General features: G+C 38.7%; 1 protein-coding gene across 10 annotated transcripts in view; it reads left to right on the top strand.

Moving 5' to 3' along the window:
• plekha5 (pleckstrin homology domain containing, family A member 5) overlaps nucleotides 1-20,838 on the top strand; it is a 130,495-nt gene that overhangs the window by 57,604 nt on the left and 52,053 nt on the right. For all 10 annotated transcript variants that reach the window (XM_042335936.1, XM_042335947.1, XM_042335939.1 and 7 more), the window contains 2 exons: nucleotides 945-1,028; nucleotides 18,889-19,009. In XM_042335936.1, coding sequence (XP_042191870.1) covers nucleotides 945-1,028; nucleotides 18,889-19,009 — 205 coding nt within the window. The remainder of the gene's footprint in view (nucleotides 1-944; nucleotides 1,029-18,888; nucleotides 19,010-20,838) is intronic.

Genomic DNA, 20,838 nt, shown 5'->3' with positions numbered 1-20,838 from the left:
TTAAAATTGGGTTTAATTAAAACTATGTGTTCCCTTGCATTGCTGTATTTTTTTCCAAAATAAGTTCTCCCTCTTCCAGATCAATATTCCCTGTCACAGAATTCAGGCAGGTTCACTGCTCACTGTACTGATACAATCTTACAGCACAGAAGGAGGCCATTCAGCCCATCATGCCTGTGACAGGGCTTTGAAAGATCTAACCAACTAGTCCCACTCCCCCGCTCTCACCCCATAACTCTGCAAATTTTTTTTCAAGTACCTATCCAATTCACTTTTGAATCATGGATGCTTTCTTAACTATTCATGTAACTGCAAGCTGTGAGACTTTGTGGTCCACGGGTGAAATCTATATATTCTACAACTATTGAACAGCGATTTGGAAGCCCAGTGCACTGTTTCTCCCAGTATACTCATATGTTTAAACCTATGCATATTTAAACAAGAAGCCATGCATTAGCACATGTTATCCACAAGTATATAGAGTTCTGTTTTTGCTTGTCTCTTCTTAACAAAAGCATACTTTTTTTAAAAATAACTTTTGTGGGGACTCTTAAATGTTGTTACACTCGACTCATCTGCAACAGAAAATAAAAAAAATCATTGTAAGAAGAAAAAACAGGGGGTAACAGGACTTTGTGAACACCCTGTAGAGCATACACTGCAGTTATTCTAGACACAACTGGAGAAAAGGAGTGATAGTAAAGTAATTGTAGTTGGTATAAACCTTTCTGGTATTGAAGCCCACCATTTCAACAAAATTGCAGGTGCGTGTGAAAAGTTTCACTTTAATGACCTGATTTTCGATGCTTTGACACAAACTACAGAAATACTTTCATAGACATGTTGCATTTTGCAAGGCTGAAGGAAATGAATTCCAATGAGCTATAAAGACTGCAGGAACTTGGTATTTCTTTTTGACACTTGTTTTCTTTTTTCTTCTGCAGTCATAATGAGCGGAAAGTAACCTGCAAACATCCGGTGACAGGACTTACATCACAGGAAAACTGCATATTTGTCATGAATGAAGAGTAAGTCTTTACTGTTTGCATGTTTGCTCTGTCATGTTTTTACACACTCTGTACCCCTAGAAAAAGCTGATGTGGTGTTTTAAATGTTGAATATGCCAACAATAAGTTTAGCACTTGAATTTCATCACTTGATTATGTTTCCAAATTGTGCGGTGGAGTAATTTTCAGTGCGAGTTTTTCAAAAGAATACTTGACTATTAATCTTTGTACCACAAAAGAACCACACAAAAGCAGCAACGAAGTTGATTATTTATGCAGAGCATTCCAATCATTTAGCCAGATAAAAATAACTACATCCAGATGTTCATCAACTTGGCCTATTCCAATTTCTCTAATCGATCAGCCATCCTTTGTTTAAAAAGTTCATGCAAAGTACATTGGGAACCTCTTGGAGGAAATGATGTGGTGAGCCAAATTCTCATCTAATCAATTAGGAAACAGAATTAAAGTATTTACATTAATTCCAGTTGACTGCAGCATGTTGTGCTAAAGTGCCCGACAACTAAATTAACCCATCTGTTGTAGCAGGTTTATGTTGGATGGTGAGGAGGAAACTCGGCCATTACTGAGTCTGTTGCACACAGTAGCAACAAATTGTGCAAAATTCACCTGTTCAAATCATGTTAGCCGTATGTGTGATACTTGTGTGGTCCAGAAATGAGAAAATTGTTTAGGTGCAAATTATCTTATTGAAGTAATCCGATGGCTTATCTTGTTTCTCAGCCAACAGTCTTATTTTCCTAATAGATTGCAATCAAAACTTGTTTGTGGAAATAACCCTTCAAACTGCATTTGTTGAGTACTATATCCAAAAGGGAATTATTGTCATTTGTGGGAAGGGGGTGTTGGTACGAGAGGCAGAGAGTGAGGCGCTGCTGGTGCCCAGGTTCATTTCAAGGTCTTGTTCTCAACTTCCATTTAACCTTGGTCTCTTATTATTGTCTTTTTTAAAAAAAAGTTGCACTGACTTTCATGTATGCTTCCCAATGACTATTTCCAAAATGCCTAGGTAAGGCTGATTTTCAAAAGTGCAAAGGTTGCTTCGAGAATGTTTAAACGTGATGAATCTAGCCACAGAGGCAGTCTGTATAGAGAAGAACACCTCTCTCCAGGTAACTAACTGTCAGCAAGGAGGATTCAGAAATGATGTCCTTGTAATCTTGGAGAAAGCGTGGGAATTCTCCCAAGGCTCTGCTGTTGAACCAGTCATTATAAATTTGCAAGCTCTACATAACCACTGAACACTAGAAGTAAGAGAAGAGCGGTTTGAAGTATCTGGTTACCATTTAGGCATATTTTATATTGCGGCTTTTGACACTATCCAGACCCGTTTCCTCAGGCTTAGCAACAGTTTTAATTATGATCAACACATGCCTGTTCCACGTAAATTTTATCCAGTAAATCTAGTAGCATTCTGTTCATGTTAAGAGTGTGCTGTGGGTAATTTTTNCTCCCAAGTATCAAATTGCTATGAGTTGCTTTTAACAGGCTGGGAGATGTATATGAATGTTATCTATACAAATGGTCTTACGTTTGTTGCACATGGAACAGAACTGATAGAGGAGTAGGTTGCATCAATAAAAGCTCTTCAGTTTCTATGGAAATTGCAAAGCTTACCAGCCCAGAGATATTGTTTGACTCAGCCTCTCAATATCTGTCTCGAGTCTAGCAAATCCTGGAGGGGGTGGTGGGTGTGGGTCTTGCCTGGAGGCCTTGCCTGGAGGCAGAACTACCTTTCTCCCAAACAAATAGGTTGGCAATTGAGGAACCCTCTCCCAGAAGCTTCCAAAACAAGCTCCTGTGATAAGATTCTTTCACAGCAAATGGCTGACTTTAAGATGCCAGAGCATCGAGCTTGATCTAGGAGATGCTATGTACCTAAAGTAATTTACACAGTGGTACTGACTGATTCACATCAAGCTTTATGCTCACTACAAATAAAATGTGTATTTTCAGACGAGGGGAAAGAATATTGATGTCTGAGGTTTGCAAAGAAAACTAGATTTGAGCATTCCAGTATCTGCTTACATTTTCATTATTACATTACCTCTCAGATCCATATTGCAGAATAATTCAGTACTAACCAGGAATTTATGAGTTTGTCCACTCTTGTTTCCTGGTTCTAAATCATTGTTTCACACCAACAATTGACCTATAAGCACTTTGAGACATTGGAGTCCTGTAGCTCAGTGGTTAGAGCATTCGCCTCACAAGTGAGAGACTTAAGTTCGATTTGCAGTAAGACAAAATGTTGTGCAACTTTCCTTACTCCACATGCCTCTGTTTACCCAGCAGTAAGTAGAAACCCGGTTGTTAGTCGACTGGCGGATCGCCTTTCTGGGGGTAATAATTCCCTTTTAAAAAAAATAATAAATTGGTCACTTCATTGCACGACTGTTTGTGGGACACTGCTGTGCGCAATTGGCTGCCATGCTTTGGCCACAAATAATCATCCAATTCACTTGACAGTATATTCTGTGAAGCGCTTTGAGACGTCTTGAAGACGTGATAAGGCGTTATATCAAATGCAAGGATTATTATTATTATCCTCCCAATGTGAAAGTATCAAATGTAATATTATTAATGCTGCTCTAATTTCCTAAATGTGTAACAAACATTTTTAATGAAGTTGCAAATACTGGATTCAGTGAATATTGTTTGAAAGGAATTGGTCACATTAGTGTACTATGGTAAGTTTTTCTGTGTTTGGGATTGAGGTATACTGATGTAGCAAATGGAGCTTTTACTCTCTATCCAACTATACTGTACCTGATTTATAAATGCTTCACATTGATATGAGTTTCTCAAAATGGGAATGCTTTTTTCTGTGTTCAAATGTCCCTCATTCCTGACCACACGAATTCCCAGAGCATAATTATAGCTTCATTTCAGGGAATATGGCTGCAATTATTCTTCACTCCCTCCCACATCCAGTAATTATGATTTCATATCTATAACTACCACTAGCCAGTTATCTTTGAATACTGTGCGATGCAGTAATGCATTCCACTTGTAATGTTCAAGTGAAATAAGTCTCAGTACTGAGGCTCAGTCTGCATTTATTTCAACCCACAAAGACCAAGATGCCTAAATGATGATTGAATTCTAAGATGCAGTTTTTTTTAAGAAAACCTCAAAGAACGTTTTGCTTGTGACTGTGAGCCTTGCTAGCAGTTTGGTAATAAACCAACATTCAGTTTCAGCCACGTTGACTTTCCGTAAACATTTACTGCACGATCGATCACACTTTCTAAAAGGTAGGATTTCAATTGTGTAAATTGTAAACACATTAATGCAAAATGTATTTGAGTTGTGAAGTCATTTCTTACATGGAAAAAATTTTCAACTGCACATTTTTTGAATTATCTGATGTAATGCGCATTGTAGTTCAGATTTGCATGATAGGGTTTTTTTTTATTGATGTCAACTTTTTTTGATTATGAGGGCTCATGTCTGTTTTGATTCAAGGTCATATTGTTAGATGTGACTTAATGATGTGCAGTTTAATTGAAACTGTACCTCTTCTTTTCCCTAAAATGTACGGTGATTTATAGCTGAAAACTAGAATTCTAATGCCTTGTAAAGCTAAAGCAAATTCGCTTTAGTTCTGTGTTTTTGATGATCGAACTTGGTGTGGTTGAGGAGTAGACTTATTGAATTTAGTTTGAAGAATAAAAGCAAATTGAACTTATATTACTACCGTTTGCATGTTTTTTTTTTAACCTGATTAGAAATGTTCTGAAATCACTTAAAATTGATTTGCAAGTTATTGGCAAGATGTGCAAATGTACTATTGTCTGCACTAAATCAGTTTTAAAGTTAATCGCTGAATGAGTATGTACAATTGCAATGGACAAATTATCAAGCTTCAATCCAAATATTGTAGATGTCAGACATACTTAGGAATGTATCTGGTTTGGATACTGTTAAGTATGATGATGGGTTTCGGCACCCGGCGGACCAAAAAAAAGTCTTCAATTTATAAATAACCTTAAATGCCTAAGGATTATGACCATGTTTCCATGTCATTATGTAGTTTCTGTAGTTCTAGATTGGAATTCTCTGTATTGTTCACTGTAGGATTTGGACCACGAGTTCATTATTTGTTTTGTTACATACAGTATATGCTCACAACTATTCTCTACGCTTGTGGCAGTTAATGACCATATGAAGCTTATAATGCATCTGAGGAAGGATGAGCAGTATTTGTGGACCATTAAATCATTACAAATGCTCTCTGGGTTATCTAACCTTCTTTCTAACTTAATTATTAAGAAAAATTTCTGGTTTTATTGAGTGCAAAGTCTTGGAAATATTTTGAGCTGTCGAAACAATTTCTGCACTGGCTCAAATAGCCTCGAATATAGCGTATTCTTGATCATGAGGAAATATGGGGAGGGAAGGAAAATAACAAATGTTTTGAAGCCATAAAGTGACCAATGTAATTTCCTTTTAGAGTTATAAAATCTGATCTTGCACAAATTTGAATAACATCCAGTGCAATGGGGTTGTTAGAAAGTATATTGTTTTACTAGTTGTAACAAAACTCTTACATGGCATATACATGACATATATAGTGCTGACTACATTTCTTAATTCTTTGGCAGTGAAAAATTAGATTCAGGGACTCTTGGGTGCTGTGGTTGGAAACCCTTAAACAGACCTGTCCTATGTTCATTAAACTTAAAATTTTCCATGATATCAAAGTTCTCATACATTTGTAGATGGCCTGCCAAAAGTGAGCTCATACAATCTAGTGTTTTAGAGTTCAATTTTTTTCAGTTCTTTAAAAACAAAGTATTTGCTGGTTTTGTGGTTTATGGTTTTAGTCACCAAAAAAGAAGCTGAAAATAAATCCTCAGAGGTGCCCTCGTGTCTAGCCCTATTTCGTAAAGACATAAGGGGGAAAAATGGACTTAATTGAGGTACTTTTGGGATCTTTATTGACCATGGGAAAAATACACACATCATAAAATAAATCTGTTCTGGAAATTACGCGTACAAACCCCCAAAAAACTCCTGTCAATCAAAATCCGCTCTGGTCAGTCAAATGTTCCAGGTGAGACCCAAAGAGAGCCATTGCAGGCCTGCACTCTGACCGTTGATGCCATTAACAAACTCACAGGAACAGTACTTGTACAGTGTACAAACAACAGTGTCCAGCCCCCAGCTTTTAAACCATTTCAATCCTTACCTACGTGAAGGGCGCATGATAAATGCAAATTGTTGTTAAAAACCTACAGTAATTGTCTCCCATCAGTCTAAACGTTTCACTAATTTGGCTCCGTTGGATACTTCAGTTTTGAAAGCACTTTAGATGAGAATGAATAACATCCACACTACTTGCTTAGACCCATGAGAATTATTGTGGGTCAAGGTTATTTGTATAGATTGCAAAGAACCACGTCAATGTAGGTTCATTACTGTGGCACCAAAACATCGTGTGTCTGATCTCGACTGTCAATTGAAAACCCTGACTACCAGAGGCCTGATGCTTCGCCAGCACGGAGGAGAGGAAATTGGATAGCACTTCATGCACCATTTGGAGGTCAGTATCAAGGGCAGCGTTGGAAGCCTGGGAGCAGGTTGTTTTCTGTTGATGGTGTGTGGCTGATGGAGACCCAATTTAAGATTAGAGAATACATTATTCATACATTTCACTTTAAACCAGTTGCTTGTTTGTATGCATTTGTTGCTGTACCATTTTGTACTTATTTTATTGTACTTAAAAGCATATTGCAGGATAAATTTGAGATAGTCTGAAATCTAATCCAGTTTCTAATTTTGCTTCATTTTTGCTTTAGTAGGGTGGTCTAGCTGGATAAACAGTGGGAAAACTTGCTGGACAGTGCTTTCAATGACAAGCTATCTATTTGATTTTAGACTCCGGCAGTACGCTCTGAGATCCCTAAACCGTAGCTCTTGCCAACCTGTGCCTAATACTCTGGAATTAGATAAGCAGGATGCGTCCCTACAGGGAGAGTACGTAATGAAAAGTCATATATGCTGAACAGTTCTGGTCTTGTAGACAGATATCTTATGGTAAATTTGTACATAAACCTAGTCACTGTGTTTGAGGAATTACTTGAAGGTAATTAGAATAATTCTATGATCAGTTTTTTTTATTTATATGTTAAGCCCATTGATTGATTGGAATGTAAATTGACATTTGATGTCACAAAGATCTCTGATAACAACAACAACTTGGATTTATATAGCGCCCTCCACGCCGCATGGCGTCTCAGAGCGCTTCACAGTATCGGATCCCGGGGCCGAGCCAAGGGGAGGGGGGGGGAAGGTGACCAAAAGCGCAGTCGAAAAGAAAGGTCTTCAGCAGAGACCTGAAAATAGGAAGAGAGAGGGCGAGGCGAAGGGAATGAGGAAGGGAGTTCCAGAGCCTCGGGGCATAGTGGCTGAAGGCACGGCCGCCGAGGGTGGAGCGGAGGACTCAGGGGACAAGGAGGAGGCCAGAGCCGGAGGTCATCCTTGATGATTATCACAGCTACAGGCATTACACTCCAAGCAATGACTGCATATTGCAGGATAAATTTGAGATAGTCTGAAATCTAATCCAGTGCCTAATTTTGCCCCCACACCCCTCCAATCCATGGGCTAATTTTCTGATGCTTGTGGGACTTTTGAATGTGTTTTCAAAGGAGGACAGTAACTCTGCAATGACAACATTTTGGGATCTTGGTGTGGAATACCGGATTAACTCAGTCATTCATCTGAAAGTGCTTAACAACTCAATTTGCACCTGTTACAATTTTACAGTTGTCTTCATTTAGATCCTCTTATTTTGTTAATTGTTGCTGATCACAGTATAGCCGATTTGAGCACTTTCAAGTTAATGGTTTTCTCATGAAAAGTGGAGAATTTAAATGCATTTATCAGTCAACTTGCACATGGGTCTTTGCAGAGTCTCTTGAATAATGAACGGCTTAAATCAAATGTACTCAAGAAGCCATTTAATATTAGACTTCATAGATTTTACCAAAAATAGCTCAATTATCGTAGGATTAGGAAGTTAGGAAACAGAAATAGTTTCTTAATTATAGCTGTTTGCTTGAAATTCAGATTTGTCAACTCTGTAAACATTGGAAGTATTCCTCATAATTTGTCTAATTATTTCAGGTTTACTTTATGCATATATTGAATGCATTTACTTTTACTGCTTCATACATTTCCAGCAATTATACATAGTAATGCGATTTTCTTTCAAAGTAAGTTGAATTGCACAAGTGCTATGTGTAAAAGACCGTTAGTTTCAGCATTGATTGTGAATTTGGCTCATACAGTCTTTTTCCCTGTCCTTGCTTACTTCTCCAGGCCCTCTACCACCCCAAACAAAAATCGAAACACAAGGAAAGTTTAATTCAATTTAAATTATATTAACATCCAGAGGAATGCAACATGAAACTAAACATTTTTACTGTAGCCTAAGCCAATATTGGAATTAAGTTGAAGTTACTGTAATTTTCAGAGAAACTATCTTTAGAGAGAATGCCACTTATGATTAGAGTAAACATTATCTGAAAGGCTGGAAGGAAGGAAAGGGCACGTGAGTAAATAGAGGGTCGGTGGTGAAAAAGGCTAGGAGCGTTTCAAATAAATAAAAAGAAGTATTTGATTGTTTGAAAGGTCAGTTGCGTAACTGTATGAACAAATTTAAAAGTACTGACATTGTCACAGCAGGAGGAATCACTAGCATGCATTCTTCAGCTGAAGATTCAACATAGGATTCAACCTGTTTTAAGTACTGAATGACTGAAGTCCTGCAGCTTAGTGGTTAGAGTCTCAGTTCGCAAGTGAGAGGACCTGGGTTGGATTCTCCGGCAGGGCGAAATGTTGGGCAAGTTTCCTTAATCCATATGCCTCTGTTTACCTAGCAGTAAGTAGGAACCCAGTAGTTGGTCAATTGGGGCCATCGCTTTTCCGGGGATAATAATCCCTTCAAAAAAAATTAATTTGGTCACTCAATCACACCTGTTTGTGGGACACTGCTGTATGCAATTAACTGCCGCGTTTCACCCACAAAATATCCGTACAATTCCCTTTACAGTGAATTATTCTGTGAAGCTCTTTGAGATATCTCGAAGATATGATAAGGCACTATATTAAATGCAAGGATTATTATTTTACCGCAGCTGCTAGTATGGAGTGACAAGATATTAGCATGGTATGCGACTGGGTGATGGAATTATTATGGAAAATAGCATCAATGATTTGAAACTTTTTTTTAAAAAATCCCAGAAAAGTTAATTGAAGTCGAATCTGAGATTAGGTCAAAAGAGGGCCTGCATTATAACTGTAGGATGATAAAATGTCACAGTTTATTACATTATTATTTATATCAGTGACAGTTGCAATATTGCTGTTAGATTTGAGTAACTGTCTTTTCAAATGTTAAATTTATCCGAGCACACTATTTAGATATTATTTGTGTTTTGGTCATCTATTTTACTCATTACCTACAAACAAATAGTCACTATATTCACATTGCTCATAACTGTACAAATATTGAGTGTTTTGTTAGAGTGTGCCTCGCATTTTATAGTATTTAAATTACATGGTTACATTATATTTTAATCAAATCTGAATAACCCAATGGGGGCAGAGATTCTTTTTCACTCAGCTACAGTTAACCTTGCACGCTAAAACCTTTATGGAGTAGAGTAATCCTGACCGGACAGGCAAATTACCAGATTGTGTTTTCAATGGAAACCTATGTGGTTTTAGCTGATTAAACTCCAACGGTAATCCATTGAACACTTGGGGTTCCCAAACTTTGGCTCCTTCCACCCCGCATCTAATACCGTCTGGAATTAGGTGGGAGGGATGCATTCCTCCAGAGAGAGTGTCTGCATTCCATTCCAAATCTTTGAAATTTCCATGTGTACGCGGCAATCATGAAACTGACCCAAAAGTAGTGGAAATATATTTTGCATATGCCATTAATTGGATAAACAAAACCTACAATTTCTCATTCGTGGAACACTTTGCTCTGTTAGTGGACTGCCAAGAAAATACACTCCTAAACTCAATATCATCAATACGCTGTATGCGGTGTAGATCATCAGTTGCAGTGGGATTTAATCAGATAGGCTATTCTGGGCTGTTTTGAGTCAAACTACCAATTCAGTTCCTGTGCTGAATTACATCCAATTTTGCCTGTAGGTTGTAATTCCCACTAGAAACTAGACTGAGAAACTCGCTCAAATAAAACTCTGCAGCCTTTGGAAAGAAGAGCTAATTCCGAGCACTCCGAGAGGCCGCCTGGCATGAAGGGCGTTATATAAATTGAAAGTTTTTGTTGCAATCCACACTTTTGTTCCAGCAATTGAGGGCCTGACTGTATTCCAGCTACAGTCACTAATTGTGATTCAAGTTGCTAGTCTGGCTCAAAGCAGCCATGGGTGGGGGGGTGGGGTCTGATTTTTAATTCCCATCTGGTAGGGGAATGACTATTTCTATTCTCGTAGCCACAAATTACACCTTAGAAGTTCAGGGGACTATTTTTAAATAATGATTTTTTTTCCTTGTTAGAAATTTTTAAAGTTCTTTTGCAAAAAAAATGCAAATGTTACCAAAGCACTGCAGTAAAATCCAGCAACTGAAAGGGAACAAACTGGCCAACTTGGAGATTCACATGCTATTCAATGCGGAATATATTGATTACGACAGGAAAATGCAGACATTTCAGAAATTTAGTTCGTACTTCCCAAACTAAAACATTTTCACTAGAATTAATTCATATATACCAATCCACAAGAAGTTTTCTTACTTTAGACCATTCAAAGCTACATTCAGCTATGCAAATATACAATTCAAACCCAAATATGTAATCAATACGTTGTCTTTCAATTTCTAACTAGGATAGTATAACATTGAATTAAACAATGAGAAATACTAAAGATGATTCCACCTCACCCTTCAGCAAGAAGCCACTTTTTTAAAAAAATAATTTTAATTCAAATCTGCATTAAATATTAAAAATATGCGCTGTGTATATGGGAGTGGAGTTTGAATTGGATTGCACTGAAGCTGTTATACTGCAGCAGAGTGAACCCAAATACGGCAGAAACAACTTCAAGTTGGACTTGGCACAGAATTACAGTTTGATTAAGTTCCACACTGCACAACAAGATTTATACTGCATTTTCAAGAAAAGCATTGTGTAAAATGCAGGTTCAATTTTATCAGGTCAATGAAGATTGAAATACTATTGTTTTAATACTATACAACAACAACAACAAGATTCCATTTATAGAGCGCCTTTCACGTTGGGAGGACGTCCCAAGGCACTGCACAGTTGGGTCAGGACCCGAGCATTGGGGGGAAATGGTCAGGGTGAGGGGAGGGAAGGGAGGGAGCGAGGAGGGGGTAGAGAGTCGAGAGGGGAGCTGAAGGTACGGTCAAAGAGAAAGGTCTTGAGACCGGCCTTGAAGGAGGAAAGGGAGGAAGCGGAGAAGGCACTGGGGGATGGAGTTCCAGAGCCTCGGGGCTGAGAGGCTGAAGGCCCGGCCACCGATAGTAGGGCGGTTGGGGCGAGGGATGTGGAGCAGACCGGAGCCAGAGGAACGGAGGGTACGGGCAGGTAGGTGGGGGGATAGTAGGTCGGAGAGGTAGGAGGGAGCAAGGCCGTGAATGGCCTTGTAGGTGAGGGTGAGGATCTTGAATTCGATTCTCTGGGGGATGGGGAGCCAGTGGAGCCGAGCGAGGGCGAGGGTGAGGGGGAGGGGGAGGACGAGGGTGAGGGTGAGGGCGAGGGTGAGGGTGGGAGTGATGTGGTCGCGGTGTCTGGTGCGGGACAGTACACGAGCTGCAGAGTTCTGAATGACCTGCAGTGTGGAGGGAGGGCCGGGAAGGCCGGCGAGGAGAGAGTTCCCATAGTCCAGCCTTGAGGTGATAAAGGCGTGGACCAGAGTTTCAGCCGCGTGAGGGGTGAGGTAGTGCCGTAGTCTGGCGATGTTCCGGAGGTGATGGAAGGCGGTGCCAGTTGTGGTGCGGATATGAGGGAGAAAGGACAGCTCACGGTCGAACAAAACGCCGAGGTTCCTGATGGCTTTGAGAGGTGGAGAGTGCAGCCTTGGATGTTGATGCTGTCAGCGCCTGAGGTCCGGAGGCGCTGACGTGAGCCAATCAGGAGGGCCTCAGTTTTGCGCACGTTGAGCTGGAGAAAGTTATCTCTCGTCCAGGACTCGATGTCGGACAGACAGCTGTCAGGACATCGGTGGTCGTGGAGTTGAGGGTAGAGGAGGAAAGGTAGAGTTGGGTGCTACTATAGTTTGGTGCAATTAAAAAAGTACCGTTTGCTTTCAAATAATGGAGTATTACATATATGAGAACTCTCCCATTCTGTTTTTGAAGAGCTGGTTAATGAATTGGCAGAAATAAAATGTTTCTCTTAAATATTTTTTGCAATTTGAACATGTGAGGTTCCCCTTGTTTCTTAAATAAAACACTTAAATATTTATTTAAAATGAAAATTCACTTATATTGGTTGCAGATTCTAATCCAAATAGTTATAGCCTGAAAGAATGATGTTTCAGCATGGAATAGAAGCATATTATAAATGTAGTTGATCTGACAGTTATTCATTAATTGGAGTTGAATACTGAAATGCCACTTAGGAGAACTGGGATTTATTTCTTTGACAAGCTGGAATTCCTAGCCCAATACCTTGCTCTTAGCAAAAATAACTCAAATTAAATATTCACCGTCATTCTCACAGTGCAAGAATTTCAAAAGGAATAGTTGTGCTTTTATATTTCACATATGCCTTAACTTGGCATAATGTTTGCATAATTTATTTTTATGGTAGATTATCTTAGTTTTGACTTTCCCCTTTAATGTCAAGACTTAAAATAATGCACCATAAAAATAATGATGTCATGATGGCTGGATTTTAGTAATATCCATTGAAATTTTGTCTCGCACTTCACTCTTATCACCTTTTCATACTGAATGATTTTCACATCCATTAGCTGGAGTTCACATAAAGCAGTATTCCTGCAATCTCATTATATTTCACTTCATCCCTTCAAATAATCTCTTATAATAAAAAAAAACAATCCGAGGATTTGATATCACGTCTTCGAGAAGTCTCAAAATGCTTCACAGAATATACTGTAAAGTGAATGGATGAAGAAATAAATTGCATTTTTATAGCAATTTATCACATTGCAACATCACAATGTCCCAAAGTACTTCACAAGTAATTGTTGTCAGGTGCAGTGACTATCTGTCGGTAAATCTGCTGCGATTTGCCAGGTCTCACAAATGACCATGAGGTGAATAACCAATTCTCGATCTGGAGAATTGTTGGCCAGGACAGGGAGAAACTATTTTCTTTTTGAATAGTGACATGGGATCTTTGATATGTACGAGAACAGGCAGTCAAAATGTGGGACCATTAACAATATAACAGTTCTGCACTCGACTGTCAGCCTTGAGCTGAAGTCCCCATGTGGGACTTGAACCAGTGATGAGCCTTTTACAAACTGAGCTCCACTGACAACCATTATACTATAGTTGCATTTGTTATATAGCCATATGTCTCAAAGCACCTCACGCAGTTGAAAAAAAAAATATGCTTCGTAGGCAAACATGACATCTCAAAATCCCATTTGCAAATAAAAAGGAACAATTTATCTGATTAGGAAAATTTGAAGAGGAGCAGAATATTGGTCAGGTTACCAATAGAATTTGGGAGAATTCACTGTTCTTATTAATGAAATCATCAGGACTTGCTTTTGGCGTTGAATCATTCCACGTGACCGTACCGAATTGGACCCCAAGCAGAAGCAACTTTTTAAAAAAAGCTTGGGCGGTCCATTGGACTTCTTAGTGTCACCGAGCTGCAGTTCCCCCCCCTCTTTAACAGTTTGAAAATTAACTAGAATTTGTTCAAGTTACAGTTTTGAGCACTCTTCTTGAACCCAGCCCCTGGCAACAGCAATTTCTTGCTCACATTAGAACTTTGGTTTCATGCTCGAAATCTTGTTCTATATTGTAACTGAGACATGCAATGCACTCATAGCATTTTTAAAAACTTTTCCAACCCTTTGTTTTTAATAGTGAGTTAGTTTTTATTATAACATTTTCTACTACAGCTCCAGTTGTTCATGAGCCACATGTGGATCAGTACAAATCTGGGTTCGACAACTCTGGGTCAAACCACACCTAGAATGTTCTGTAAACATTTGATTACACTACAAAACTAACATTTGCGTGAGATAAGTACAGAATAGAGCAATATGACTAATCCGAAATGTAAAGGGGGTGAGTTCTGAAGAAAGAACACAGAATCTTCAACTTTACAAACATAATTCAACGAGCACTGGATCAAATTATGACCAGTGTCTCTGATTTCATTAATCTCCTTTGTTGCTGACTCTGGTGTTGCATAACCTCACTGTTCTGTTCAACTCCATGCTGAGTTTCAATCCTGTGTTTGTCCACAAAATATACACAGTGTCACCACTTTACAGTATATCCTGTGAAAGCGTTTTGAGACATCTCAGCGACATGAAGACGCTATTTCAAATACAAGGATTATCATTATTTATTTATTGTCGCATTCATTCCATTGCTGACTTTCACATTTAGAACATTGCCCACTTTTGCCACTACCTCACCAGTGCTCTTCCTAAAACCCTTATTCAAGTCTTCATCACTTCTGGCTCAGTTCTTCAATGCGCTCTTCACTCTTATCACTGGCTCTACATTTCACAAACAAAAAAACTATTCAGAATTCCCCTGTCCAAGTCCTGCACTTCCATCACACTACAATGAAAATTCTTCAAAGTGATGGGCTATTAATTTTGGTGAGATTAGCTATGCTTCGGAGATTCTTTAATTTCCTGGGAATTGGAAAGAAAACTGACTTGTATGAATCGTTAGAAATTAAACTAGCGCAAACTGAGTATGATTGGCAGAATTGCCTCCTACTGAAATTCAGTTGTCCATGCTGTCACTTTCAAAGCTCAATCTTTGTTCATCCTTTGAAACCCTTTGTGCTCTATCTAAAGCCTGTCAGGATTTAATCAGTTTCACTCAATCTTGATCACTTTGATGTCCCTTCGATAAGACAATTGAAATCTTGTTCTTCAATTCTTTGAAGAGTTTCTCCAAACCCCTTTCAAGTTCAGTCGAGTTCAGTGAGCTATTGGGAGCAGGCATGACAACACAGTGGACCCCTGTTATTGTTCAGTAGTTGGGACCCATAATAAGTTCCAACTTGAATATAATGGGAAACAATTCCTGGTTAGCACTTGCACATTCACTAGGCATCCGTGCAGAAAGACAAAATGGCAGCTGCATTGGGGAAGGCGAATTGGCTGACTTCCAGATCATCAGATTGTTGTCAATAGCCCTTCCATTGTTGCAATGCACAAACAAACGTGTTAGGGTTGGCTCTGCATTCGACCCCTGCGCATGCGCAGCGAGAGAGTTGGACATGAGCCCTCAGAGTATATGCGTTCTAAATGAATGGGGTCACATTGTACTTTGTGAATAAATCTCCGTGTCTTTTCTCTTCCTCTCTGCCCCCCCCTTACTATCAAGCTGTCTCCCTGTGGACATGTTCTGTGTGTCACTCCACCTGTCTCTCTCTGGTCAGTCTTTCTCAAGAGTTTTCCCCTCTATTTTTTCAACACTGATTTATATCGAGTCCTTCATGTGGACTAGGATCAGAGCACGATATAGAGATGGTGCTGGACACTGAGCAGGGGAATTTGGCTGATACTCAGATTAGTTTCTCTTCCCCTCCTTGTTAAGAGCGATGATGATATTTTGTTATATGCAGCAACTTTTGAGAGAGATTCATGATATTTGTGATCCAATGAATGGATAAACCTGCTGTTCAGAATATTCTTTCAGAAAAATGCCTGAAGCTTCAAGTTGTCAGTTGTGGAGAGGGATGTCACATAGACAAATGCTTCAGTTAGAAGATTTCTAGCCTCACGGCATTGTCTATCGCTGAAAGTTTTAGCATCTCTTGTTCTTTGACCATGTTGGTGGCTTCACCAACTTGTATTTTCTGTATGACAGGAGCTTCAATTATGCATCAATTTTCTTCCTGAAATGAATGGTTTGGCTATAGGTTAAGAACAGAGTTACTTACCGTGCATGGTCAGAATAAGTTTTCTTGCTTTGGGTGGTGCCTCTTGCAGTCTACAGCTGAAATGTAGCCTCAGATTGTTTTAAAAAGATTGATGTGTATTGACAATGGCACCGTGATGGGACTTGTACTGACCTGACCAGACTAATCGGCAAACATGCTAAGCAACTTGCATACCTGTGTCTCGAGGGATCGGTTGGCACCAAGAGCATAATAACATTCCCAAGCTGAAAATGAATTGTTATTCAACTCATTCTTGCTGTAAATGTAATTCGGGATTCTTTCTACAATATCCATGTCACTACACCTTACTTGTGTTTGGTGCAAGTGTATGGAAAAGTGTGATTGGTGCCCAATTCTGAAAGAATAATAACGCTAGTTAGTACCTTGAAGCAGAAGTGTGCATTTTACTAAATTGTTACTAATACTAAATGTTGTACGAAAAACGTGCATCCTTATTGTGGTTATAAGCTAACTATTGGGTTGAAAACAGGAGAATGGTCCCTTTTCTTCCACCTGAATTATAAGGCAGAACCTACATTAATAGCACAAAAAAGTAAGTGGGATCAATAGAATGGAATGACAAAATTCCACTGTGGTCCCTTCCAACGCCCTTTCTGTCCTCAGTTTTGAGGTCCTGCTTTTTCAGGGTAGTAGTAGTTTGAGTACTTTGATTGTGCTCTTGTTCACAATTTTCGTTATTGTTTTTATACCTACATGTTCAAGATCATTTGGTTACATTTTGACGTTTCAAGATTGTCATGTTCGATTGTACTTGATAAGAACTCTGAAGGTTCTTGCCAACATTAGAGCCAAGGGAAATGTTTCCTATTAGAATCCTTTAGTCGAATGAGCCTGTCTGTTTATACATGGCAACTTGTGCTAAGTAGCTTTCTCCAAATGAAAGAACTTGCAGTTGATGGAGAGGTCTTTTGGATATCTTAAGGTGAGGTGCATCTTGCCTGAAAATTTGTGCCTCAAAGAACATGCTCAGAATAATCTGGCCATAAAGTGCTGTTGTCTAATTCTTCCTGATGACTTACTTTTGAACTTTTATCCATGAGATTTGATCTTGGTTGACCTTATGTGTCAGCCCGGCTCAGTTAATAGCATTCTCTCCTCTTGGGCAGAAGGTTGTGGGTTCAAGCCTCACATTGGGAGTTTTTGCTCTCAATCCAGTGTAGAGCTTGGGATTTTAAACCAAGATCACTTCTGCCTGTTAAGGTGGACTTTAAAGATCCCATAACACAATTTTAAAACGTAGAGGGAGTTTCTCCCGGTGTCATAGACAACAATCCTCCAGATAAAAATGTCCTTTCACTTCATGGTTGTTTGTGGAACATTGTTGTGCAGTCTCTCATTGAACCATTCTTATAATATCACAGGAGTTAAAGTTTGAAATGCAGGTTAGTCTTAGTCCGTAAGACCATTCTATATTAAAATTTAAGATCTAGCACAATTGTGGAAAATTCTTAAGAAAGAAATGCGAAAAACCGGCTTTCAGTTTCTTAGCTGTCTCGACACCAAAATTAGATTGCTGCCTGTAATTCTCTAGAACGTATTCTGTATTGTTTTTAATACTGTACAGTTAATATTGGTCTGAATTTTAATTAACCTTGCAAAGGATTTGCGCAGTCCAGCTCTCTGAATCTTCAGAACCTAGGGAGCTAGATAGACAGCAGAAACTAATAAGTGCAGTGCTGTCACATCACCGCTCATCAGTTAGCAATGCTCTTTGCTCCTGCAAGATGCTCCCAGGTTCCCATACCTTCACCACTCCTGAAAAAGACTCCAGGCCAATTCCGGTTCCTAAAGGAAACGTTGTTTGTCTCAAAGTTTTATACTCACTGATGTCATTTTGAGCAGGTATATTTTTGGCAGTGGATTCAATTTTTTGTTAAAAAAAGATAATTTGATTAGTTTGCAATGTTTATGAACCAAATTTGCTACATTGATTGGAAAGATTTGATTTGCCAGTTTTTCTTTGGGCCTTGCTGACTTGGGAATCACCGTTCCCTCAGCCGTGGATTTTGGAAACATGCAATTGCTATTGTTCACAACAAATTTGGTTTGCAATTCAATAACTCCAGTGGAAGTCTATGAAACCCCGTCACAATGAGAACATAATTCTACAATGTAGGAGGTTATAAATGAATTGGAGGAATTCACTTTTTTTCAGGAAGAATAAAGGAGGAAGTGATGGTATTTCTCCACAGCATTGTGGAACTAAGATAATAATTTCAATATCAGATTTGTTAACTGTTTAAATGTGTTTAAACAGCAATAATGTTAATTTTTGTGTTTATATTAACAGTAGAAAAGTAAATACCTGTATAATGAAATGTTAAAATTAATAACCGGCCTTTAACACCTCCTTTATTCTTTTTCTCGGGCTTCTGGTTTCACATATCAATTCTTGATTATGCCAGAGAATTTTGCTGGTAGTTTACATAGGAAAATGAACAATAAAATTGTGAGCTATGTCTTTTTTTGGAGGCATTGAAATTTAAAAAAAACACACAATGCTGGGTGAAGTGGTTAAACTAAATGCTTTTGACCCACATTTGTCCGTTCCACTTGCAAATTCTCATGAGAACCCAGTATTTTTTCTGGTAAGGAATGTAGAAAATAGGATGTGGCTACAAAAATGACAAGTGAGCATATCTATTTATATCTGTCCTCGTATACAGTTAGTTAGCTGTGTGCCTTCACTGTATCCCCATTTGCTCATTTCAGGGCTGCTGCAACAATGGCTTCTCAAGAAAGAAAAGAGCGACCAGTGAGTGTGGTGAGTGAGGTTTCAAACTACACGATGGCATCAGAAATGACACTGGTTCCAATGAGCCCTGTGGGCAGGGTAAGTATAGTATTAATGTACGATAAGATGACTGCTTCTGAAATCTACTGACATTAAACTGTACTTGCTGACATTTTAACTTGGATTGTACGTCGTAGTCAATAATTGTTCAAGTGCAGCAATGCTCAGATGGTTATGGCTTTTGGAAGCCAAGTTCAAAGACTCAGTTTTCAGATGGTTACTTTGGACAACCCGTGCATTTTCATTTCATACTCATACTGGAGTGATACCTTGAAATATAATAAAATAATAATAATAATCCTTGTATTTGATATAGCGCCTTATCATGTAGTTGAGACGTCTCAAAGCGCTTCACAAAATATCTTGTAAAGTGAGTTGACTATTTTGTGGGCGAAACGCAGAACCCACTTGTGCACAGCTGTTGCCCACAAACAATCATGGATTGAGTAACCAAATTATTGTGTATATAATCAAAAGATAACGATTGTTAAAAAATAATGGGAATAGAAATGCAGCAGATTGTACTTAATGAGCATTGACAATCCCTTCAGCTAATCAGCCATTTTCTAGCTTTGAAATTGTATTTTAGTATCTAGGTATTATTTGTTTTAATCAACCCTTCCACTGCTCCTTTGTTAGGACTGAAGTTTATTGACTGTCCATTAGTGTACATTATTGTATGATTTCAGTTATGTAGTTTACATTAAAAAGTTTTGTTCAGAAAAAGAAGTAATGTCTTGGGCTTTCACAAGCGTGAGAAAATTCAATGTGTACAAAATGGTGCAAGTAATATTTCCTGGCTGTGCGTGTTAATACGCAGTATTAAGTTAAGTTAAGTCAGGTGTTTATTGCTGCACTTTTGGTGTGTCCATTCCTTTTAAAGACTAGTATCATTTCTCCTAATCTTTTCTGCAATGAAACTCCAATCAGTTTTGTGAGCGTCATTCATTCTCTGCATTTAGCTTCTAGTTTTTACTGTTCTCTAAACCATTTCCAATATTAAATGCAATGTTCTAAATGTAACAATACTAGTGACTTTACAGTGTACGAATAATCCATAGAGGAACCTCATTTCAATCAACTTTTGAGTCCAACAACTCAGAGACCATGTTATAATCGAAGTGCTTTTTCCAACAAAAAAAAGCCTGCTTCCAGGATGCCATGTTATGTGCAGGAAGCTAAAGTGACAGCAGCACTTGCTGCATATTGCCTGCATATCGTGTCGTAGGTGACATCAGCAGCGACCTGATGACCAGCAAGTCGGCAATAATTCAGCGCGGAAAGTTAGCTAAACAACAACTTGCATTTATATAGCGCCACTCATGCAGGGTGGCATCCCAGAGCAATACAGAGCGCTAACCAGTGTTGGAAACTGTACCACACTTCCACTTAGTGCGGGTCCACAGGATGCCAGAGCTATACCAAAGGGGTCATAACAGAATTCCCTTCTGTTTGGCTTTTAATCAAATGTGAGATGGAGGCTTCCTGCATCCCAATACTTTAATAGCTGTGTCAATAATTTTGCATTCATTTACTGGATATTTCCAGATATCCAGATTATTTTTCTCCTTCATGTGTGCAATAGGTATCCGTGCATTATAAGCCGTTTTAGTGTCTCCTCTACCAGTGTGCAAAGGCTTCTTTTTTCAACTGAAATGTGCTTTTTTTTTTAGTTCATCTATTATTCAGGTCATCTACTTTTTAGTTCTGACTCAGAGGCGAGAGTGCTACCACTGAAGCAGGCTGATCCATTATCATTTTATACATTAGAAAGTGGATACAAAATGGATCATTTTGGAAATATACCATGAATTAACATCCAAGCCTTTTTCCATTTAGCACTTTTCCCCTATTGGATGGACAGCTTT

This window comes from Callorhinchus milii, unplaced genomic scaffold (assembly GCF_018977255.1).
Source record: "Callorhinchus milii isolate IMCB2004 unplaced genomic scaffold, IMCB_Cmil_1.0 Scaffold5, whole genome shotgun sequence".
Lineage (NCBI taxonomy): Eukaryota > Metazoa > Chordata > Chondrichthyes > Chimaeriformes > Callorhinchidae > Callorhinchus > Callorhinchus milii.
Note: the sequence above shows the minus strand (reverse complement) of the source record. Positions and strands in the feature narration are given on the sequence as shown.